Source organism: Scyliorhinus canicula, chromosome 16 (genome assembly GCF_902713615.1).
Source record: "Scyliorhinus canicula chromosome 16, sScyCan1.1, whole genome shotgun sequence".
Taxonomy (NCBI): Eukaryota; Metazoa; Chordata; class Chondrichthyes; order Carcharhiniformes; family Scyliorhinidae; genus Scyliorhinus; species Scyliorhinus canicula.
Window position 1 is genome coordinate 40,576,028 of NC_052161.1, and position 25,176 is coordinate 40,601,203.

The window sequence follows — 25,176 nt, forward strand, 5'->3', positions numbered from 1 at the left end:
TGTACTTTTATGGGGAAAAGTCTACATTTTGTGTTGAAGTGATGGTCCCCTTATTAACTCTCAGATATGTTTTCTGGTAAAGTTCTTGGCTTCCAGCAAATGATTATGTGACCAGGTTGCCTGGGAGATAAACAACAGATTAAACGATGTAAGTTTAATTATAGTGGAATGATTCCGTATTTATGTTTGGTCAAAGAATAGGCTGGCTACAGAAGAGAAAGGACATACTGGCACTGGAGGGTGTGCAGAGGAGATTCACTAGGTTAATCCCAGAGCTGAAGGGGTTGGATTATGAGGAGAGGTTGAGTAGACTGGGACTGTACTCGTTGGAATTTAAAAGGATGAGGGGGGATCTTATAGAAACATTTAAAATTATGAAGGGAATAGATAGGATAGATGCGGGCAGGTTGTTTCCACTGGCGGATGAAAGCAGAACTAGGGGACATAGCATCAAAATAAGGGGAAGTAGATTTAGGACTGAGTTTAGGAGGAACTTCTTCACCCAAAGGGTTGTGAATCTATGGAATTCCTTGCCCAGTGAAGCAGTTGAGGCTCCTTCATTACATGTTTTTAAGGTAAAGATAGATAGTTTTTTGAAGAATAAAGGGATTAAGGGTTATGGTGTTCGGGCCGGAAAGTGGAGCTGAGTCCACAAAAGATCAGCCATGATCTCATTGAATGGCGGAGCAGGCTCGAGGGGCCAGATGGCCTACTCCTGCTCCTAGTTCTTATGTTCTTATTAATACTTTGCCTCAGTTTTCACGGTGGAGGACACTAGTATCCTTTCTATATGAACGGGCAATTCAGAGGTAATACAAAGGTTGAAACTTGGAACAATCGGCATCAATAGGGAAACGGTACTCAACAAACTCTTGGGATTGAGGGCTGACAAGTCCCCAGGACCTGATGGCCTACATCCTAAGGTGTTAAAGGAAGTGGCAGCAGAGATAGTGGATCCATTGGTTATAATATTCCAAAATTTCATGGACACGGGAAAGGTTCCACTGGATTGGAAAAATACTGATGTAATACCCTTATTCAAAAACGGAGGGAGGCAGAATGTGGGAAATTACAGACCAGTTTGTTTAACACTTGTTGTTGGAAAATTGTTAGAACTAATTATCAAGGACGTAATATCAGTACATTTGGAAAGCCAAAGTGCTATCAGCATGATTTATGAAGGGCAAATAATGTTTGAATAATTTGCTTGAGTTCTTCGAAGATGCAACAAGCAACGTGAATACGGATACTTTAGATGTAGCATATCTGGACTTCCGGAAGGCATTTGATAAGGTGCCGGACAGAAGGTTCATTCACAAGGTGAGATCACATGGGATTAAGAGTTACTTATTAGCTTGGATAGAAAACTGGCTGACGGACACGAGACAGAGAGTCGGGATAAATGGGACTTTTTCTGGATGGCAAGATGTAACTAGTAGGGGACAGGGTTCGATCCTTGGGCCCCAGCTATTTACAATCTATATTAACGGCTTGGATACAGCAATAAAAGGCTCTACAGCCAAATTTGCAGATGACACAAAAATAGGTGGGTTAGTAAGTTGGAATGAGGAAATAAGAATTTTACAAATGGATATAGGTAGGTTAGAAGAATGGGTCAAAATGTGGCAGATGGAGTTTAACATGGATAAGTATGAGGTCATACATTTTCGTTGGAAATATGGAAAAGCAACTTATTATCTAAATGGGGAGGAACTTAGGGATGCTCCGCTGAAGAAGGATCTGGGTGTCCTCATGCATGAGTCACAGAAAACAAGCATGAAGAACCCTGGGGCAGCAGGGTAGCAGGGGCAGCAGGGTAGCATGGTGGTTAGCATAAATGCTTCACAGCTCCAGGGTCCCAGGTTCGATTCCCGGCTGGGTCACTGTCTGTGTGGAGTCTGCACGTCCTCCCCCTGTGTGCGTGGGTTTCCTCCGGGTGCTCCGGTTTCCTCCTACAGTCCAAAGATGTGCGGGTTAGGTAGATTGGCCATGCTAAATTGCCCGTAGTGTCCTAATAAAAGTAAGGTTAAGGGGGGGGGGGGGGGGGGGGGGGGGGGGGGGTTGTTGGGTTACGGGTATAGGGTGGATACGTGGGTTTGAGTAGGGTGATCATGGCTCGGCACAACATTGAGGGCCGAAGGGCCTGTTCTGTGCTGTACTGTTCTATGTTCTATGTTCTAGGTGCAGCAGATAATAAGGAAAGCAAGTGGAATGTTGTCATTAAAGCAAATAGAGTAGAGTATAAAGGTAAATAAGTGTTGCTGCAACTATACAAGGCTTGGATACAGCAATAAAAGGCTCTACAGCCAAATTTGCAGATGACACAAAAATACGTGGGTTAGTAAGTTGGAATGAGGAAATAAGAATTTTACAAATGGATATAGATAGGTTAGAAGAATGGGTCAAAATGTGGCAGATGGAGTTTAACATGGATAAGTAAGACCGCACCTGGAGTATTGTGCACAGCTTTCGTCTCCTTATTTGAGGAAATATGTCGTGGCATTGGAGGCAGTTCAGAGGAGGTTCACTAGATTGATTCCAGAGATGAGGGGTGGAATTTTCTGCAAGGCCCAACGCCGTTGTGAAACCCGAAGTGTTTCACGATGGCGTTGGAGGCCGCTCCTCGCCCCCTATTCCCCCGGGGGGGGCTAGGAGCGGTGTGCCGTAACTCTCGGCCGCCGGGCCTTGTCGCTGGCGTCAAGGCCCGGCGCACCGAGAATGACGCGGCGGCGGCGCCTAATGACGCCAGCCGCGCATGCGCGGTTGCTGTCTTCCCCTCCGTTGCCCCGCAAGATGTTGCGGCTTAACCTTGCGGGGCGGCGGAGGGGGAAGAGTGCATCCCTTTGAGACACCGGCCCGACGATCGGTGGGCACCGATCGCAGGCCAGTCCCCTCCCGAGCACAGCTGTGGTGCTCACTCCTCTCTCCACCACCACCCCCCCCCCCCCCCCCCCCCCCCCCCCTCCACAAGCCACTAACGAGCCTTTGGCGCCATGTTCACGCTGGCAGCGACCAGGTGTGGTTGCTGCCGGCGTGAACAGGTCAGGAATGGCAGGCCGCTCGGCCCATCCGGGCCGGACAATCACAGGTCGCCGTGAAAAACGGCGACACGCCATTTTCAGAGAGGTGGGAGAATCGCGGGGGGGGGGGGGGGGGGGGCAGAGCGGCCCTCCCGCGATTCTCCCACCCGGCCTGGGCAGCGGAGAATCGCGCCCGAGGGGTTTGTTGTATGAGGAGAGATTGAACAGTTTAGGCCTTTACTCTCTAGAATTTAGAATAATGAGGGGAGATCAAATCGAGGTATATAATATGCTAAAAGGTATGGATAAAGTAGACATGGAGCACTCTAAAATGAGATGTCATAATCTTAGAATAAGGAGGTAGCAAATTTTAAACAGATTTGAGAAGAAACTACTTCTCACAAATCAGTGAATCTGTGGAATTCGCTATCCCAGAGTGCAGTGGATGCTGGGACAGTGAGTAAATTTAAGGAGGAGTTAGACAGATTTTTAATTGGTATTGGGTTGAAATGTTATGGAGAAAGGGCAGGACAGTGGAGTTGAGGCCAGGAAGGGATCAGCCATGATCACTTTGAAGGTGTTTAAGCTCGGGAGGCTACATTGCCTACTTCTGCTCCTCGGTCATGTGTTCTCGGGAGGAGATGCTCTGGCTAATTTTGCAATCCGGCTCTTGGTCTGCAGCATTGTGGGTTACAAATAAGGAACATATCAGCCATGATAGAATGGGGGAGCAGACCCGATAGGCTGAATGGCCCAATTCTGCTTCGATATCTTCTGAACTTATAAGTCTATTGCATTCCTGCTTCCAATAATAAAAGTCTGGTGAGTGAGAATCTCCTTAACAGGGATGGGAACTTTTCTGATTTCGGCTTCCCATTTCCATAATGAAAATACAGTCCATCCGGGAGGGATGTTTTGAAAGCAATCATAAGAGATTAAAATTTGTATTTGCAAACATTGTTCAACGTGCTTGATTTCTGTTCCCCTGTAACCAAATCTGTCTGGCTCTTGCACTCCATCTCTCCTCATTGCTGACAGACTGAAAATTCATCAGTGAAGCATGCCCCAAATTCCAGCTCTGAGTTCTTTGCCCTGCATTGCCGCAGGACTGTCCCCAGTACAGTTGAAATCCATACCTTTACAATCTAGTCCAGACTTTAAGTCCCACCACCCTGGCCCAGCCCACCCCGCTTCATATGAAGACTGCTCTTAGATTTGATTCCCTTTATGCAATGCACAGAAGATTGAAAAAGATAAATTAAATCCCCAGTTATTCACACAAGAGGCGGATATGCTATAGAGGGGATAGCTTCTGAGTGGTTGATTTGCCTTGACTGAATAAGTTATGTTTTTTTTAAAGAAAATGCTCTCTGGTTTGTACTGGTGCTTTTGGACTGTAGTTTACATATAGTCCAATGTTTTTGTTGGCTAATTTGCATAATCTCAGTGCTGTATATATGGAGGCAGAGCACAACAAACAAGTAACGACGTAGGAAATTATGAGGGAAAATTTGACATGATTAATTCGGCAACAATACAAGAAGTCAAATTGTGCAGGGAGGAAGTTCATGCAGATGCTCAGTGTTTTAATAAATCCTTTTTTAATAAACTATTCAGATTCAGTAAGTTCTATCACTTCTTTGAGTTCTACCTTTGCGTAAGTTGTAAATGCCCAAGATGAGTAGGGTGAGGCAATCACTTCCACTTTAGAAAATTCTGTATTACAGCAATTATCCATACCAGGTTTAGTTTCCGATAAAGTATCAAATAATCACAGTCCTTCTGCAGAGACTGCTGTGCATATGCGTTTATCATCTGTAAGTTCATAGATGTCTTCCCTTTCCTTTTGTCCCTTTGCAGAGGCAGATGAGATTCTGTCACCCCTCAAAACAGATTATTTGAATGCCTCCCAGATGAGAAAGTCAAGGACCATGATTACCTCTAAATACAGTCTGTCTCGATATGAATTTCTTGAAGTTTAAATTATAAAGGAAGGAATTTGATTTGATTGGCCATACAGCTCCTGTTCCAGAATTGCAAATGATCATACAATTAGTCTAAAATCTAACCTTGAAATATATTTTCTGCACTATGAAATATAATCCTGAACTGTTCCACATAATCACTGTATATTGGTAAACCCTATCTCTCGAACTGCAGTATAAAGTGTCTGCCAGATAGTATAATTTTTACTTTATTTTTATTATTACAGCTGTTGGCACTGTGCCCTCAGCAAGATAGAGTAGAGTTCACCTCCCTCATGGATGCCCCCAATTAAAACTTGAACCCAAGTCATTTACTAATGTCTGATGGAATAAACATGAAATGTATGGAAGCTGAATTGAACGTTAATATTTTTGCTGCTTGTTCTGTTGCAGTGTTCAGAATGTCTTTTTCTAATGTGGTGGTTGAATTTTATATTTTTGTGAGTAATATACCCTCCGTCTAGCTTTAGAATACTGGCTATTATACCTCGCAGACAGCACTGGCATACCAACAGAATCTAGCAAGTGTTGTGATTTTTGTTATGAGGGCAAGAGCTCAATCACTAATTATAGTTGAGATAGCAATTGTTTTGTTAGATTTCAAAATGCAAATCAGAATCAAATCATGTTGTTAAATTTAATTTCAGCTAGTAGTTTCTTTTCATTTTATGGGAAATTCATGCCAGAAACTAAGTCATCTGGTGTAATTTTAAATGCTTTTGGTAAACAAAAATATTAGATTCAGTTTAAAACTGAGGTCTTATAACTGATTAGGAATATTGGAGCACTTTATCCATTCTGAGACAGTAAAAGACCTGTTAGTAGAAAATGGGTTTTCATGCATCTAGGGAGCCAACTATCCAAACTGCATGCATACAGAATGATTTTATGCTTCTTTCATACATATTTTTATATGAATAGGTGCCTTCGGAGCACAAGTTGATGGATGAGAGCAGCAATCAGACGTGACTGGAAATTCACATTAATGCATTTTCTTTGAAAAGGCGACATAATACAGTTAAATATATTTAACCTTACTGTAATAAGACCTTGAACACCATATTAACATAAAACATATCTAATTTCTCAACAGATTTTTGCAACAGTATCTGATCTTAAGCTTGTCTGTGGTTTGATTATAGTGTGATTTTAAGGTCAGCTTCTAAAATGGTATTTCTCCTTTACCATCCATGCTCTTCAGTGACTGATGAGGCTGAGGTTAGAATTGGTCTTTGTGTTGTTGGTCCTACAATCTTTGTTTTGCGAAATGATAGTGCTTGGGCTGTGTTGCCTTACGTATATTTTTAATCATGTCATAGTGGGTTGGGTATTAACTCGGAGGCAGGAAGGAAGTAGGAGAGCTTTGTGGTTGATACGTGGAAGAATGAATTTCCCAAATTGAAAAGGTGGTCCGATTGCTTTCCTAGGTCTCGAGTTTCCTGACTGCAGCCCATCAAAGGCTGTTGGTCTCTGTCCTTTAGCACCTGACCGCAGCAGGGGAGCTAGCGACGATTAGGTAGGGAGTTGGAGAATTTGATGCTCAGAGCCAGGGATCATTTTGACTGAAGGCATGGAGTGATCAGGCATGGAGCCGGAAAACATAAGGAAATGGGGAGATCAGAACTGTGATACTGTTGCTGGAATCAATGGCTTCATAGAGGAGATTGGTAGTGCAAGGTATAGAGGGGATCGGAGGCCTCGGGGAGATGATTGGAAGGGTAGAGGGAATGATGGGTCGCACCCGTATTGGATTGGTCAGGCATGTATACTGGATCTCGTAGGTAAGTGAAAGACCTCAGTGCTAAAAATTGCAATTTGCCTCCTGCGAGTGGATTGATTGCCTGCTTCTGCCATCTTTAAATCCAGAATTTGGCTAATTTGGCTGGATTCAGACTTTCACCAAAAATCTGCCTGGCTTTGGTGCTAAAACTTTGATGAGTGTTCTAATAATCTCCTACAAACATAGTTGAGTGAACACCAAGTCCAGAAACCTGACTTTATGCAGAACACATGGAGGTTGATGGGTATGCTACAAGTGTATCAGTGATGGACATAAAGACTACTTAATTTAGGTTGTTTCAAGTAAAATATGAAATGATATTGGAATAAGTTAAACATTTTTACTATATTATTTATCAACAGAGCATAGCATTTGCAAAGCCATTTCTTCTCAGCCACCAAGTGTGGAATTATGTGATCTGTGGCACTTGAATGATTAAAACTGAACCACAAAATTTGTGGGGCTCTGCAAGAATGCAAACATTTAAATACAAATCGATGGGATCTTATTCAGTGCTGATTTGGGAATATGAATATGGAGTAAACAGACATACGGTTCTAATGTTTAACTGTGTTTGTAAATTTAGAATTGTTTGATGTATGCCTCATATTTTTCTTTCCCCTGTTACTCCATTCCTCATCAGCCAAATTTTTCCCCCTCATTTTGTATCCCATCTCTCCTGCCTCCACATCACTCCTGTTTCAGCTCTCCTCTTTTTGTAGTCTGCCCCGCACTTTTCATTTAACCTTTTTCTCTTCTAATTTTTGTTTTCCTCTTCTATTTTCCTTATTTTCCCTAAGATCACTTGTAACATTAGTTCTGTCGGATGAGGAAACCAACGAGTTGAAAATCAGGCTCAATAGCATAAAGTGCTATGCTGAGACAGAGAGGATACCAGCCAGATTAAAAAGTCAAAAGTGGGAGAGAATAGACTAGAGCCCCTAATATAATTCAGAGTATGAGTGAGTCAGGCCTGCCTCATAGATATTCAACACTACTTTTCTGCTGAAGTCAAATCAATGCTCTAGTTTGTCGTTAGGACTTTATAATGTTAAATAATTGCAAGATTAGAAATTCCTAGCTGTAGTGGAGGACCTGGAGAATCGTCTCCGCAGGCAGAACATTCGGATTATCGGTCTCCTGGAGGGAAAGGAAGGATCAGATGCCGGTTCATATGTTGTGAGGATGTTCGAGAAAATGATGAGGGCAGAGGCGTTCGACAGGCCTTTGGAGGTGGACCGGGCTCACAGGGCACTGATGTGCAAGCCCCAGTGTGCTGAGCCCCCGAGAGCGTTGGTGGTGAGGCTTCACCGATTCCTGGACAAGGAATGCATCATGAGATGGGCTAGGGAGATGAAACGGTTTGTATGGGAAGAAGCAGAGATCCGGGTTTACCAGGACTTGGGAGCAGAACTAGCTATGAGGAGGGCGAGTTTCAATAAAGTTCAAGCGGCGCTGTATGCGAAGGGAACAAAATTTGGACTTCTCTACCCGGCCAGTCTTTGGGTAACCTACGAGGAACGGGAACTGTATTTTGGCTTGCCGGAAGAAGTAGCAGGCTTTATGAAAGACAACAACCTGGGAGACCCAGAAGGACTTAGTAAAAAGAGAAAACTGCTCGGTAGCAATTTACATCAAAAAGTTCTGCTCTGCACTGTAACTTGAGTTGCGTTGACCGGGAAGAGAAGGGGGGGCTGTTTTTTTCTTTTTGAGTTACCAAACTTTGACCTTTCAGTGTATGTACGAAGGTACAGTTTCTTCCTTTTTGTTTGTGTTTGTAAAAAAAAAAGTAAAATAATAATAAAGGGGGGAAAAAAGAATGGAGGGGGAGAAGAAGAGTTCAAATTAAGATGGTCTAGGAGGGAAAGTCATCTGTTTGTGTTTTTACATCTATAATTTTTTTCTGACTCTCCATTTACCCATTTAGGGCCTCACGGTAGCATGGTGGTTAGCATCAATGCTTCACAGCTCCAGGGTCCCAGGTTCGATTACCGGCTGGGTCACTGTCTGTGTGGAGTCTGCACGTCCTCCCTGTGTGTGCATGGGTTTCCTCCGGGTGCTCCGGTTTCCTCCCACAGTCCAAAGATGTGCGGGTTAGGTGGATTGGCCATGCTAAATTGCCCGTAGTGTAAGGTTAATGGGGGGATTGTTGGGTTACGGGTATACGGGTTACGTGGGTTTAAGTAGGGTGATCATTGCTCGGCACAACATCGAGGGCCGAAGGGCCTGTTCTGTGCTGTACTGTTCTACGTTCTACCCTGTTTGTTTACACTTCTATTGTTTGGGGCTGCAGTAATCCACGGGAGGCAGGAGTTCCGTCACCACACCAATATTGGGTTGTAGTGCTCTTTCACCAATTCCGTTACTTCTTGGAAAGTTTTCGTGTCCGGCGCATCGGGATAAGTCAGACTACGTATAATGGCGAAAGCGGAGGGTTCGCACGCCGACAGCAGGATATGCCGTCTCATTTTGTCCGTCAGTATATCATTTGCCCGGAAGAAGTAACACATTCTCTCCACATACTGGGACCAGTCCTCAATAGCCGGGTCGAATGCCTCTAACCTCCCAAAAAATGGCATTTTTAAAATCGCAAGGCTTACCCTCCGAGTGCAGCAGCTGGTCTCCGCAAAATTCGTAGTTTACCTCGTCGCCACTGTAGTAATCCACGGGAGGCAGGAGTTCCGTCACCACACCAATATTTATTTACAATAACGATATTACAGGAGCAGCTACAAACAGTGCTGCTAGCAGTCCAGTCAACTTAAGACTGCTCACAAAGCCTACACAGGTGATTATATGGGCCCCCTCAATGAGCTATCATTGAGGGAGCTCATACTCCAATTGGCCGACCAATAAAGCCAATTGGAGTTCATTACAGGGGCTCTGTTTGAAGGTGATGGGATTGATAAGATGGTGTAAAGTGGAGGGGTTGGCCATTGAGTTTGGGCCTTAAGTGGAGGGAGCATTTGCTTTTTGCACGGTGCTATTGTTCTGAAAACCTATGTTAAGAGCTGGCGTGTACAAGATCCAGCAGCCGGTAAACTTTTAAGCTTCAGGGGTGGAGCTGCTCGGTTAGCTGATAAGGCTAACTCCCGGATGCAAAGTGGGGGGTGAGCTGAAAAATTACACCTGGGGGGGCGGCGTTACTGCTGACGATTTGGGGACTTCCAGGAGGCTGGAGATGGTGACTAGATGGTGGTTGCCGCCATTGGGCGGATCTAGGGGCTGGCTGATCAACAGGGCAGGGGGGGCAAGAGCTCTCGCCGACCAGAATGGTTGTGTGAAATGTTCGTGGCCTGAATGGGCCGGTCAAGAGGTCCCATGTGTTCACACACTTGAAATAGTTAAAAGTGGGCGTGGCCATGTTACAGAAGGCGCACTTGAAGCTGGGGATTCAATGTAGACTGAAAAAGCGATGGGTCTGGCAGGTGTTTCATTCAGGATTAGACTTCAAAACAAGCAGGATTAGACTTCAAAACAAGGGGGGTGGCCATCCTGATTAATAAAAGGGTGGCGTTCGAGCTGGGGAACGTGGTGACAGACCCGGGAGGCAGATTTATCATGGCGAGTGGGAAACTGGAGGGAATGGCAGTGGTACTGGTGAATATATATGCCCCAAACTGGGACGATGTCGCGTTTGTTAGGAAGATGCTGGGAAAAACCCCGGACCGTGACTTGCACCGGTTGATCATGGGGGGTGACTTTAATACGGTTTTAGATCCTAGGATGGACCGGTCGAATTCTCGGTCATGGAATGTGTCAGCAATGGCAAAAGAGCTGCGAGGGTTCTTGGAGCACATGGGAGGTGCTGATCCGTGGAGATTTGAGAAGCAAAGGAGTAAGGAATATTCATTCTACTCCCATGTTCACAAGGTGTACTCCAGGATTGACTTTTTTTATATTCGCCAAAACATTATTAACGGGGGTAGTGGGCATAGATTATTCAGAAATCATAGTATCGGACCATACGCCACATTGGCTAGACCTACAGGTGAACATGGGAAACTCTCAGCACCTACAGTGGAGGCTCGATGGAGGGCTGTTAGCAGGCGATAAGATATGTGAGCGTGTGGGGGAGGCCATTCAGGGGGTATATAAACATCAGCGACATGGGAGAGACCGCAGCTGGGGTGTTGTGGGAGGCATTGAAAGCAGTCATCAGAGGAGAATATATTTCGATTTGGGCCCATAGAGAGAGGGCTGAATGGGCAGAGCTCAAAATGCTAGTAGGAGAAATCTCGCGTGTGGACAGGACATATGCGGAGTTGCCGAATGAGGAGCTCCTGAAGGAGCATCAGAGACTTCAAATGGATTTTGCGCTCCTTTCCACAGCAGGGCGGAGGGACAGCTGAGGAGGTTAAAAGGGGCAGTGTCCGAATATGAGGAGAAAGCTAGTAGGGTGTTGGCGCATCAGCTGAGGAAGTAGAAGGCGGCAAGAGAGATGGGGAAAATTAAGGATGTGAGGGGGAAAGTAGTGAGGGACCCAGGGGCAGTTAATGATGTGTTCCATGAATTTTATAGCCGTTTATACAAGTCTGAACCCCCTGGGGGGGAGGAGGGAATGCACCAATTCCTGGGGAGGCTAGAGTTCCCAAAGGTAGTTGAGAAGCTGGTGGAAGTCTTGTGGGGCCCAATTGGGCTCGGGTGAAGTGATAGACGGATTGGGGCAATGCATCGGGTAAGGCCCCGGGACCTGACGGACTCCTAGTGGAATTTTATAAGTGTTTTCTGGGCTAGTGGGACTGCTGTTAGTCAAGGCTTTCAATTAATCCAAGTTAGGAATACTTCCCCCAACGCTATCACAGGCATCAATCTCTCTCATCCTCAAGTGAGATGAGGACCCGGAGAGCTGTGGATCAAACAGACCAGTTTCCCTTTTGAATGTGGATGCTAAATTACTAGCAAAGATCTTGGCCACCAGAATAAAGGATTGTGTCCCGGCGGTAATAGGTAAGGATCAGATGGGGTTTGTGAAGGGCAGGCACCTGACGTCTAATATTAGGCGGCTTCTCAATGTTGTAATGATCACAATAAGAAGTCTTACAACACCAGGTTAAAGTCCAATAGGTTTGTTTCAAACACGAGCTTTCGGAGCACTGCTCCTTCCTCAGGTGAATCTGAGGAACCTGGTGTTGTAAGACTTCTTACTGTGCTCACCCCATGGGAGTAGAATGAATATTACTTACTCCTTTGCAACGTCGGCATCTCCACATCATGTTATAATGATGGCATCCGAGGGATGTGAGGCTGAGCTGGTAGTAGCCATGGACGCGGAGAAGGCTTTCGGCCTTGTGGAGTAGAAGTACCTATGGGATATCTTAGGCAGGTTGGGCTTCAGGCAGGGATTTGTGGACTGGGTCTGGCTGTGGTATCAGGCCCCGGTGACAAATGTGAGAACCAACCGCTCCCGGTCAGAATATTTTAATCTCAGGAGAGATTAGGGCAGCACGGTAGCATTGTGGATAGTACAATTGCTTCACAGCTCCAGGGTCCCAGGTTTGATTCCGGCTTGGGTTACTGTCTGTGCGGAGTCTGCACATCCTCCCCGTGTGTGCATGCGTTTCCTCCGGGTGCTCTGGTTTCCTCCCACATTCCAAAGATGTGCAGGTTAGGTGGATTGGCCATGACAAATTGCCCTTTGTGTCCAAAATTGCCCTTAGTGTTGCGTGGGGTTACTGGGTTATGGGGATAGGCTGGAGGTGTTGACCTTGGGTAGGGTGCTCTTTCCAAGAGCCGATGCAGACTCGATGAGCCGAATGGCTCCTTCTGCACTGTAAATTCTATGAGAGGGACAAGGCAGGGATGCCTGTTCTCCAAAATGTGAGAACCAACTGATCCTGGTCAGACTATTTTAATCTCAGGAGAGCGACAAGGAAGGGATGCCCGCTCTCCATTACAGTTTGCCCTGGCCATAGAGCCTTGTGTAACGGCCCTTAGAGCATCGACTAGTGGGGGGTGGGTGTGGAACACAGGGTTTGTATTTATGTGGTTGACTTGCTGCTTTATGTTACTGAACTTAGGGGGTTACTTAGGGGGCCTCACGGTAGCATGGTGGTTAGCATCAATGCTTCACAGCTCCAGGGTCCCAGGTTCGATTCCCGGCTGGGTCACTGTCTGTGTGGAGTCTGCACGTCCTCCCCGTGTGTGCGTGGGTTTCCTCCGGGTGCTCCGGTTTCCTCCCACAGTCCAAAGATGTGCGGGTTAGGTGGATTGGCCATGCTAAATTGCCCGTAGTGTAAGGTTAATGGGGGGATTGTTGGGTTACGGGTATACAGGTTACGTGGGTTTAAGTAGGGTGATCATTGCTCGGCACAACATCTGCAGTCCCCCTTAGGGGACTGCAGGACAAGGTGATGTCAAAAACTGGGGTTGGCGCAGGGAGGACTTTGGAGATATACAAGATGACGCAGAAGTGGGAAGAGGAGCTGGAAATGGAAAAGTGGGAAAAAGCCTTGAGAGTTAATTCATCTTCGTCCTGGGCCAGACTTAGCCTCATCCAGTTTAAAGTGGGCCACAGGGCTCACATGACGGTAGCCCGGATGAGCAGTTTCTTTGAGGAGGTGGAGGATGGATATGGGCCGTGTGGGGCTAGTCCGGCTAACCATGTGCATATGTTCCGGGCATATCCGAAGCTGAGGGGATTCTGGCAGTGATTTGCAGACGTTATGTCAGAAGTCCTGGAAGGGAGGGTAACCCCGAGTCCAGAACTGGCAATATTTGGGGTATCGGATGATCCGGGGGCCAAGGGGGGGAGGGAGGCCGATGTCCTGGCCTTCTCTTCCCTGGTGGCCCGGAGACAGATTTTGCTGGGATGGAGGGACCCGAAGCCCCCAAAGTCAGGTGTGTGGGTCAGCGATAAGGCAGGGTTTCTCAGCCTGGGAAAAATCAAGTTGGCCTTGAGAGGATCAACTCAGGGGTTCGCCCAAAGATGGCAACCGTTCATCGACTTCTTCAAAGAAAATTAAACATCAGCACTAAGGGGGGGGGGGGGGGGGGAGAAAATATGAGGCATGGCAGCGTTAAATAAGGACAGGGAACTCAGTATACGGGTAGCTAGGAAATAGGGCCCGGGCAGTTGGGGACATTGTGTTGCTTTTGGGGTTCTTTTTTAAAATATATATACATGTGTTGGCCCACATGACTGTTTTAAGAAATGTTAATGTGTTAAACTGAAAATTTTAACTGCTTCAATAAAATATTTTTAAAAAACATTCTCAACAAGTTAATATTGAAAGCCACAGTAACAACATTCAAGTAACTGCATATATCCAGGTTCATTTTTGTTTTATGTTGCCTCCATGCTATGAAATCAACTACATAGAGTAAATGGGATCAATTTTATCGAGAAAAAAAGTAGCCAAAGCAGTTAAGTTACCCTACAAAAGTAAGGAATCAATATCTGAAAGATTTCTTCCTCAAGAAGCAGTATATGACAGTCAGTTTCTAAACTTGCATCCAGTCTACAATGCTAGCTAATGCTGTAGCAGTAAATTGAAAATTACCCTGTAGTGTCCGCAGGATCCAACAGAACTCATCAAAACTTTGTAACTAAATTTGACAATGTGGCATCAAATCTAAGTGGGCTGGGACGACCAATGCCAGAGACTTTGACTGCTTTGCTGAGCATACAGGTTTGGTCCTCACTCGATTTCAACAATTTAACAACTTTAAAAATTCCTTTGTGTTAATCATAAACTTGCCACTTAAATTAACCTATAATTTTAAGAAATTTTAAGAACAGATAAAAAGGGATATTTCCAGGGAATAATTCATTTCGGTGCATTGTAAGATACATGATGGCAATGTTTTTTTTATCCAACAGTAATTACACTTTTTTTTCATTTCAGGGCAACTTTGTTGCTTGCATGACAGCTATCCTGAGGCAGATGGAAGATTATCATTATGCCCATTTAATCAAGACCTATGGGAAGATGAGATCAGATGTTGTAGTAAGTTAAACAACTAATTGTGCACTTGGCTTTCAGAACTGAGGTGTACGATGCATTGAACAGGTTTCTATTATGCCACAGTGAAGTCTAAATATTTCATCCTGACTGTGCATTTCAAATATATTGTAAAATTACTTTGATTTTTAATTGCACTTTTGAAAGTAAACTTTGGATGCTCTTCGATTAATTTTGAAAGCTTTGTGGAATATTGTTTGATCCTATAAATTAGCAGTTCATCACAATCTTCCCATTTGATGGTTCGATCACACTTCTTCCCCTTCACTGGCCTCACATTTTCCACCTCGTGACTTTCCCGAGAGCACTTCCTACCTCTTGACTTTTCCAACATCTTCCTCAATTCTATCACTGTACTTTTCTTGTACTCTTTGAACTGCCTATACAAACCGACACCTTCCACTCTTTACTCTGTTGTCACTCACCTCATCCTTAATTCTTCATTCACTTTCTCTCATTCCATTTATTTCCCAAAGGTTAAGTTGCAACTCGTCAGAGACTCCCATACAATGTACAATATTATTTTCTCCCATTTTCCTTCCTTTATCTCTAAAATATTTGTCAGTTCATAGAGGAGAAAGCAACATTGATACCAGCTCCATCACCATAACATTGTTTTCTTTCTTTAAAGGAAATGTACTGCAATAGAAATTTGTTCTCAGTAATGCTTGTGACATGTATCTTTTTCAAAATTATTTGAATGAAAGCTGCTGGGCTGAAAGTACTCAGAGTTAAAGAAAAATATCCCATTAGTTGCTGACTGAACAATACTGACGCACCTGAGAGATTAGATATACTGAACATGTTCAGACTGTACAATCCAAATTCAGCTCATAGTCACAATTCTGGGCACAGATATAAAATGCAAACACTGCCTTTTGGAAGCCAGGAAAAAAATGAATAAAAGCACAAAGACATTTTAATCATTCATTTAATAATTTCATTGTGAAATATGAAACATTTCCTTCAAATCATTACTTGGAAATCAGAAATTTCAGTTATTGAGGGAGAAAAACTGTTCAATACTCTTTTCAAAAATCGTTTTGATTCAAGTGAAGGAGTCCGATTGCTAAATTTTATAATCACAGATTAATATAATCTATAAAATAGAAGCTATTGTGCAACAAAATAACACTTTTAATGTTAAAAATAAAGGTACGACAGGTATGAGTTTTCAATTTTCTCCTCTCTTCTGAAGATAGTGACTCATAACCTGGAATTGAGCTTGGAATCTTGTGTGTCTGTAATGCATAGTTTCATACTGGGCAATGAATTTATCAACTGCATCTTTAAGGAACCTAAATTAACATAAAAATTACAGTTAAATCTCTCTTTTGAGCAGAGGCAGATTTACAGGTCTTGGGGCCCTGTGCTCAGTTTCAATTTTGCTTCCCCCTGAAGGCCGAAGACCATATCTTACATAACCTCTCTCTTATCCCTTACCCTCCCACACACACACACTCTCTCTCCTCTCCTCCACTCTCACACACATCTTTTCCCACCACTCGTGCACACCCTCGCTTAACCCCACTGCTCACACACACTCTCTCTTCCCCCCCCCACTCTCATACACTCCTCCTTCCCCCTCACCCCTTGCACACACAGTCTTCACCCCCACCCCTCGCACACAGTCTCTCTTTCCTCCCCAGTCCTCAGGGGCACACTCTTCCCCCACACCTTTCACACACACTGTCTTCCCCCCCCCCCCCTCACATACAACATCTCTTCACCCCACTCCTCACACACTGTGCTGGTTTCTGCGTCAGCTGACGTCGGAATCGTGAACAGCGATCAGGCACAGAATATGGCGTCAGCTGAAAATCAAGAATGGAGCTGGCCATCCAGTGGAATGCCATGCTCCAACGCCACGATAGCGGCATCAAACGTTCAACGCCCTATGCCTGCGCACATTCTACAGTTTTAACGGGCCCGACCTGGCAGTCTCTGGCCTCCCACGATGCTCCGCTTCTGCTAGGCGCAAGTGACGATGGTGAGGTACACTTGTGGCATTTAAAAACAGGGACCAGGCGCCATGGCTGCCGAGGGAGTGAGTGTAGGTAAGTCACCAAAGCTGCAACAGAGGGCTGACAGTTGTGCCGCTGGCTGGTGGAGCCTAGGTGAGTAGCGCGGGGTGACCAGAAGAAGGGCCTTAGGGTCAGGGTATCCCTCTGGTGAAGCTGGCCGTAGATTGCTGCTGCCGTGGCCTGCAAGGGAGCTAACTGGCTGCGCACCCCACTAACTGTCCACCGGGTCTCGTGAATGTGCACGTGCCACCGGCTGTACGGGGTTGCTCTCCCCCCCCCTGCCCTCAGGAACCCCCAGATCCCACCGGCCCATCAATGGGTTGTGCATGGTCCAGCACAGCCAGTGGCCACCAGGTGTTGGCACACCTTAGTACACCCACCTGTGGCGCTGCCCCACTGCTGGGGATGCATGCGGTGTGCCCAGCACACCACGAACAGCGATCGCATGCACTGTGGCGTTTGGTGCCTGACAATGGCCTGCCGGAGTGCCGCCGCCGACTGCAGCTGTGCAAAGAGACCATGCGACATCTGTGCCAGATGAGGACGCATCTGGAACCATGAGGCTATGTGTGAGGACGCACACTTCTGGTGGTTGTCAAGATGATGGTCATTCTGAACGTTTATGCCACGGGGTCCTTCCCGAGTGGGACCTGTCTGGGATCTCCCAGACCTTTGTGCACAGGGGCATCTGCGCTGTGGCAAATGTCCCATATGCCTGGTCAGTGCAACATGTCACCTTCACCAGGTTGACTGGGCAGCAGGATTCGCTGGCGTGCCCAAGGTCCTGGGAGTGATCAACGGGACAAATGTACCCCTGCAGGCACTGGCGCATGAGGGGGTTCCCTTCATCAGTCAGAAGGGATGCGACTCCCTCAATGTGCAGTTGGCTGTGACCACCAGGTGCACGACTGCGCCCGATATCCAGGCAGCATGCACAAAGCTTTCGTCTTGGCAAACCGAACGTTCCCAGCACCCTTGAGGCGAACCCACTTGTGGCGACTTGGCTCTTGAGCACCAAGTTTTACCCGCGGTGATGACTCCTATCGGGAGGCCTCAAACCGACGCGGAGAACCGCTGCAACAACACCCATGCAACAACCAGGGGTGTCATTGAGCGGTGCATTGGTGTCCTCAAGATGGGCTTCATGTGCCTGGAACACTTGTGTGGCCATCCAATACAGCCCTGGGAACGTCTCGTGCATCATGGTTTCCTGCATTCTCCACAACATAGCACAGAAGAGGGGCAACATGCTGGAGGTGGAGGAACGCATGCCTCGTCTGAGCAGGAGGATGGACAGGACATGGGGCCCGGTCAGGCAAGGAGACCGCACGACGTGTGTGCCGGTGCCGTCGCGCACAAGACAAAGTGATTGCCTCCAGGTTCACCGGCTCGGGGACCTGGCCATCGGCGGCTGAACCGTCCCCACAGCCTGCACCTGACAGTTCCCCCCCCCGACCTCAACCCATCCCTCCCACCTCAGCATCACGTCTTGATGCTCCCAACGGCTGCACTACAGGGTGGTGGCCCAGGGTCGGCAGCATCAGTGGGTCAGGCCCATGGGATGGAGGATGATGATGACCTGCTCTGTGATGAGCTCTGGTGCTCCACAATGGCTGACGACATCTGACTCCCGCCCGGTGTCATATTCCACTGCCCACCAGTGACCCTTACTTGCGTGTTACCCATTCCATCACAGGGGCACACAGTCCTTCTGGGGTGACAGGGTTGGGGCTGGGGGGGGGGGTTGCATGGTAGGGGTGATGGATAACAAACTGGGTAGGCCCACCCTCTGCACCCAGCCCAGCTCATTCCCCACAACCTACGGACACAGGGCCGAGGCAGTTCGGAATTTCAGTGAACCCATGTTCCTGCGTTAGTTACTGGCACGGACACCATCACCTCCTCCCCCCTCAATTTCCCCCAGGCCACTCCTTGGCCGAGGGTGTGATTGGAGCAAGCCCCAGTGGCTCCGCCATTATCTGGCACTGCCAGTCCTGGAAACCTGCTCTTGCCTTGACCAGGGTCTCCATGCTTACAGTCATCATAGATTATTATAGATTATCATAGAATTTACAGTGCAGAAGGAGGCCATTCGGCCCATCGAGTCTGCACCGGCTCCTGGAAAGAGCACCCTATCCCCATAACCCGGTAACCCCACCCAACACTAAGGGTAATTTTGGACACTAAGGGCAATTTATCATGGCTAATCCAATTAACCTGCACATCTTCGGGCTGTGGGAGGAAACCGGAGCACCCACAGGAAACCCACGCACACACTGTGAGGATGTGCAGACTCCACACAGACAGTGACCCAAGCCAGAATCGAACCTGGGACCCTGGAGCTGTGAAGCAATTGTGCTATCTACAGTGCTACCGTGCTGCCCACCATGGAGCACATGGACTGTGCTATGTCCTCTGGCTCGGTGCCATGTCCGTCTGGCTCTGTGCCATGTCGCTTTGCCATTGTCCGTGTCCCTCTGGCACTGCCATGTACCTCTGGCATTATGCTATGTCCCTCTGGCATTGTGCCATGTCCCTCTGGCTCTGTGCCACGTCGCTCTGCCACTTTCCATGTCACTCTTGCATTGCCATGTCCCTCTGGCACTGCCATGTCCCTCTGGCATTGTGCCACGTCCCTCTGGCACTGTGCACATCCCTCTGGCACTGTGTCTGGTCCGTCTGAGACTATGCCACCTCCCTCTGGGACTGTGCCTCATCACCCAGGGACCATGCCACGTCACTTAATGACTGTGTCAGATTCCTCTGCGTCTGGTTCGGGTCAGCCAGTGTCAGGCCAATGCTCTCGAGGCGCCAGCAGCCATGGCCCATTGTGACTGGACCACATTCTGCTGCAACAATGTCCATGTTTCCTTGGTACATTGCTACCCTGTCCTGTGCCTCAGCTGCCGCCCACACAGAATGCTGCAGGCTTTGAACATACTGACCTATGGCCGATATATTTGCACCCGCGGATGCCACCCATGCAGTGCTGGCCTGGGTGGCATGCATTTTCGGCACCACCTCCTGCAGACGGGTGGACTCTTCCAATGCACCTGCAGGCGCTGGATGGTTGCTGACACCCTCTCATGTAGTTCCCAGCTGTGCGCCTACATCTCCAAAACTGATGCGACTGCCCTTTCCAGAAGCAACCGGGAAAAGACCAGAGCGGCCGCAGATCCGGCAGCCCCCTCCAGTATTTTCCCGCTGCCTATGGTTGTGGGCCTCCTTCTCTTGGGAGGACAGATAATACACAGTGTGACATATTTGGACGCAGACCATGTATGAGCTCTGCGGCTGGAACCCTGTTGATGGATCTGTATTTTATTAATATATTTATGTGTCGCCGCACTATCTTCCAGAACTTGAGACTGAGTTTCTTGGGTGAAGTCAAGTATAGCTTTATTTATTCAAAGTCTATTGATCAAGTCAAATTTTAAAAGAATACAGAATCTAGAAAGTTGTTGTCCAACGCAAATACAGTTGGTTGAGTTGAATTCAAAATACAATTCAGTTCGGTTTAATTTCTTCAGATCAAAATGCACAATACAAAAATGAAACAAAAGTAAATAGCTGTTTGCAAAGCACAGTAGAAATAGGTTTCAAAGGTTAGGTTAAAGATGAATTCAGTGAGCGAGAGAGATTAAAGATGATTTTGGAGAGAGACAAAAAGGTTATCTCCCTGTCTCATAAGGAAATCATAATCTTTTTAGGTTCTGTCCCCTTTCTGACTATGATTGGGTTAAAATAATTATATTTCATCTAATTGACCGAAATGTCTTCAAGTTTTAAGAGATAATATGGCATGGGAGAACTTCTATATCTTTCAAACCACCTGTTTCCCACCATGTTTTCGGGAACTGGGATGTTTGCCCAGTAATGATAACAATGAGTCTATTCTGCAATGTGGATAGTAAGTTTGAACACTGACTTCCTTATCAGATCTTTTCCCATGCTCTCAGCATTCTCTGCTGTCATGGCTTAATATATGATTTTTAATAGTGTAATGGCACTGAGTTATTTCTTCTCTTAAACCTTTATTACCTGTAATAAAGTAGGTTTCTATCACGTGTGTATGTAGGGTACCCGGCCATGGCTGGGATGATACGGGTGTTGGCATGGGGTGCAAGGGGGCTGCTGACGGGTGTGTCCTGTTGCCCTCTAGGGGGGTTGGTGGGGCTTGCGTGGTGTAGACTGAGGATGCGTGAGACGGGTGGAGCCAGGGGCATGAAGGTAGTAGCTCAGCACATCTGGCCAGGGGATTGCCCATTGTGGGCCAGCACTACCTGCCAGTCCACCTGCTGGGGCCGAGTTTGGGGGGTGTGGTGGTGGTGATTGTCAGGCCCTCGAGTGCCAATCCCGCCTGCAGTGAATTTGGCGTTTGCGTCTGTTAGAATTGCACTAGTTCCATGTGGCACACGGGCTGGCCCATTAGCATGTCCTGAAATCTATCAATCAGTATCATAATTAAGGAAGGAAGTCCAAAAGTATTTTTACAGCCAATAAAATGCTTTTGAGCTGTAGTTACTATTGCAATGTAGGAAACACAGCAGCAAATTTATTACAATAAGGTTCGCAAAGAGCAATGTATAATGATTGGATGATCTATTTTAGTGATGTTGGTCGAGGGATAATTATTGGCCATGGGTATCTGAGAGGGCAGGCAGGGTCTCAGTACCCCATCAGAAAGATGGCACCTCTGATATTGTAACATTCCCTCAGTACTGTGAGCACACCTTCTGTGCCATGATTAACACCAGCCAGGATTCAGAAGCAAATTATCTAATTTTGTATAATGCATACTAGACCCTGGAACAATAAAGTGTAAATTTATGAAATACTCCATCCACAGTTCACCTGGGCTATCTCGAGATCTAATTGTGGCTATATTTACTCGCTATAAATATGGCAGTCAATAAGGTTGCCCTTCCTTTGACTAGATATTGATATTATATTGCTTTCAGAGTCGCCAGGTATCAAGTGATACCACCACAAGGTTCAACCGGATATCGATCAAAGACCCAACAACCAGTTAGTTAGTTCAAGTTCAATGATACTTTATTTACACACAAGATTAACTTATGCATGCAACATAAACACTACGAGCTAAACTACACCTAACAACTGTGACAACCTGTACTTAACTTCAGGCACCCGGCTTAGGTCAGAGGAACAGTGTCCGTTGTTCGAATCTGGATCTGCTGGGTCTGGAGAAGTAACTGCTGTTCAGCTGGGCTCATCCGTCTGGTAGCGGGCGTTGAACTTGGACTTGCTTCTGGTTGTGGTGCTGCAGTTGGAGATGGATGATGCCGGAGCACCAGGTCCAAAAGAGATCAAACACATGGCAGTGTCTCTCTTTATCCTTGGGGGGGGGGGGGGGGGGGGGGGGGGGGGGTGCGCTCTTTTGGGCAGTCCTTAAGTTTGGACCCAATTAATTGGGCAGTCCTCGATTGCTGCCTTCAATCTGAGCCAATAAAGGGGCGGGTGCCCTGATGGGTGGGCGTGTCCTAAGCGGTCATTGACCTTGCTGTTTATGCTTCCTGAATAAAGGGAGTGGCGCTGATGTGTCTGGACTTGTATCGGTTACCTGAGTATCAGTCCTTTGTCTTACGGAGATGGGCCATTAAAATGCTAATCGGTTGGGGGTTTCGATGCTGTCTGGGTTATCTGCTCACGAATATACATGCAGGCTCTGTGCCTGCCGGAATCTTTCATTGTCCAGATTTCCCTTTAGGCTTTGGGAACATCCATGTTTCTTGTTGTAAGTTGTCATCCAATAATTTTTCACCTTTAACATTTTTAATGCTATTAAAGACTTTATAAAAGTAGTTAGTATGTCGGTATTCTTGACCTTTACCTCCAATCTTTGCTTTGGTCATCCGTAAAATGGGTCTGTACTACATCATTTCTGGCAACGGGTCCTCACCCAAAACATTAACCTGTCTTTCCACTTTCCAAATGTCAATATACTTGTGTATTTCCAGTACTTTGTAATTGACCATTTTTAATTGCTCAGATTGGCAAAGATTGCTTGGAATAGTATTTCGACTTCATTGCATGTTTGCTGAAGGCCTCATTAGTCACAGTTGGCCACGTTTTAAATTCTATTAAATTGGTTGAGGACTGAAGTGCAACGCTGCCTTATGATGCCACAAAGTGGCCACCCGCTACACCATAGAGTGTTCTTTTTTTTTAAATGTGCGGAATCTGGGATCCTTTATAAAAAGACAAGTAAGTATATAGAGAATAAAGAATGAATGAGATTACGAAAAATGAATATGGTGCTTCTCGATTAAAGCAAAGACTGGATATGTTGCAAAGCAGATGCATATCAAGGAGTTGAGATGGCTACAGTCCGTCCTCTTGATCCTAAACGAGAAGCATGATGGAGCACACTACTGAATCTTCTTCTGTTCTCTGGTGTGCCAGGTACCCTTAATCAAGGACAGGTTCTATCCTACTCTGTCCTATGGATTGAAACATTTACCTACGTTCTTTTTTAACACATCACACATGTATAAAAAACCTCTTAAGGGGGCATGACAACATTCCATCATACATTTCAATTTCTTTACACAAAGGGGAACCTCTAACTGTCCTTAGCTAAACTACACTTATGCTGCTAGCTAATAACCAAAATAACTTATATTACAGTACAAAATAAACAATAGCAGCATCACATTTCTACTTAACATTTATGCTATTTACAGAGAAAGTAATTTATTTTGAAAACCGAGGAATTTATTATACAGAAAAAGGGTTCAAAAAGAGTGTGGGGTCTGTTTGAGTCTGAGAAGAGTCTAAGTGTGTATACTGGAGGGCGGGAGGCTCTCCTTCGCTATTTCTGAAGCCTACGTGTCCGGACGATATTGCAAAGTATTGCAATAATCAATAGGGCTTCTGCCGTGTACGAAAGGGAATACCACTTTATGATGTTTTTGCACCATGTTGGGGTAACAGTGGCTGTTTCTATTTGTGGTGTAGTGGCAGGGCTAGGGGTATCGTGTTGGGTGGTCATGTTTGGGGCCTGTGTGGTGAATGATATAGGGGCTGATAACACGCGTAACTGTAGTGATCTAACGATGATCATGATGCCGGTCATCAGGTCCGTCTTCATTTTGTCTTTGTCTTCCTCTGTGTCCTTATATTCGTATGTTCCTGGGGGTACAAGCATAATATCTGTTATTATCTTGTTTAATATCTCGTTTGTCTGTCTGTTTCTCCTTAACATCAATTTCCCATTTAGAATTGTCACCACATGTGACTCCCTCTTTTTTTTTTAAACCAATGATTTGAGAGACTAGACATCCGAAAAAGAAATCCCGTAACAGTGCGAGCAATCTCACAGCCTGTGTTCGATGCACTGAGTGGGCGGACGATTTCTCCGTCCAGTGTTGAGGTAGTTTTTCCCAGCAGCAAATTTGTTTCAACCAAGTGTTTGGACATGTAAATAGCAATTGTGGGTGAGCAACCGAAGGGTGGCCGGAAAGCAAACAAAACTGTGGCAAAGTGCATTCTTTAAACCACACTTTAAAAGAACAGTAAAAGAGTTTCGAAAAGAACTTTCTGAATGGGGTGCGTATGAGCCGCGAAATGGGTGGAATTCCCGGGTAGGGCGGTGATCAGTGCCGTTACTCCACTACCCAAGCTTTGCTGACCAAATGCATAGGGGGTCCTCAGGTACGGTGGGGATCAGTGCCGTTACTCCACTGCCTGGGTGACCTTACAAGAACGGAAAGAATTTGAATATCTATGGACTTCCGACAAACTTGTTCCTTTAACCAGCATGTGGCGTCAAGAGAGTAGTTATGACTGCATCAAGAAATTTGGCAAGAGATTGACACAAAAGTCGTACAAGAGAGAAACATTCAACATTAAAAACAAACTAAAGAAAGAAAGTAGGCAGGATCCATCAGGGAATAGGACACCATAAACCTCAATTGGTTCCTTTCTCTCATCATCTGGACACCTCAAGGTTCCATTCCCAAAAAGGGTCATAAAGGGGTTACCCTGGTGGGAGTCAGACTCTGGGTCAGCACCATCTCCCAGTTGCCAAACTCGCAACTGCAGTTTCTGTGCCATGGTGGCCTGGGCCGATGTGGGATCTATTTTGTCGTTTCTTATCAGTCAATAAGAATTATTGCTATGCCATTGTTTCGTATCTTGTAAGGCGGTAGCGGCAAGGGGGGGATCGCTATCGTCGGGTGGTGGGTCAGGTTCTGGTAGTGGCAAATAAATGGTCTCTGAGTGGCTGAACATATCGTGGTCGGTGTCACTGGGGCTGTAGTGACTGGGACCTGGTCTGTTTTGCCATTGTTCAGGAATTTCAAGTACGTCTGCTGTGCTGTCGCTATCGCTGGCAGCCGAATCAAGTGTGAGGCAGAAACTTCTCTTTGGGGGCGGAGT

At 46.2% G+C, this 25,176-nt stretch overlaps 1 protein-coding gene across 1 annotated transcript in view; it reads left to right on the forward strand.

Moving 5' to 3' along the window:
• dock1 (dedicator of cytokinesis 1) overlaps positions 1–25,176 on the forward strand; it is a 763,650-nt gene that overhangs the window by 428,392 nt on the left and 310,082 nt on the right. Inside the window, 1 exon segment of the mRNA XM_038821673.1 lies at positions 14,633–14,734. Coding sequence (XP_038677601.1) covers positions 14,633–14,734 — 102 coding nt within the window.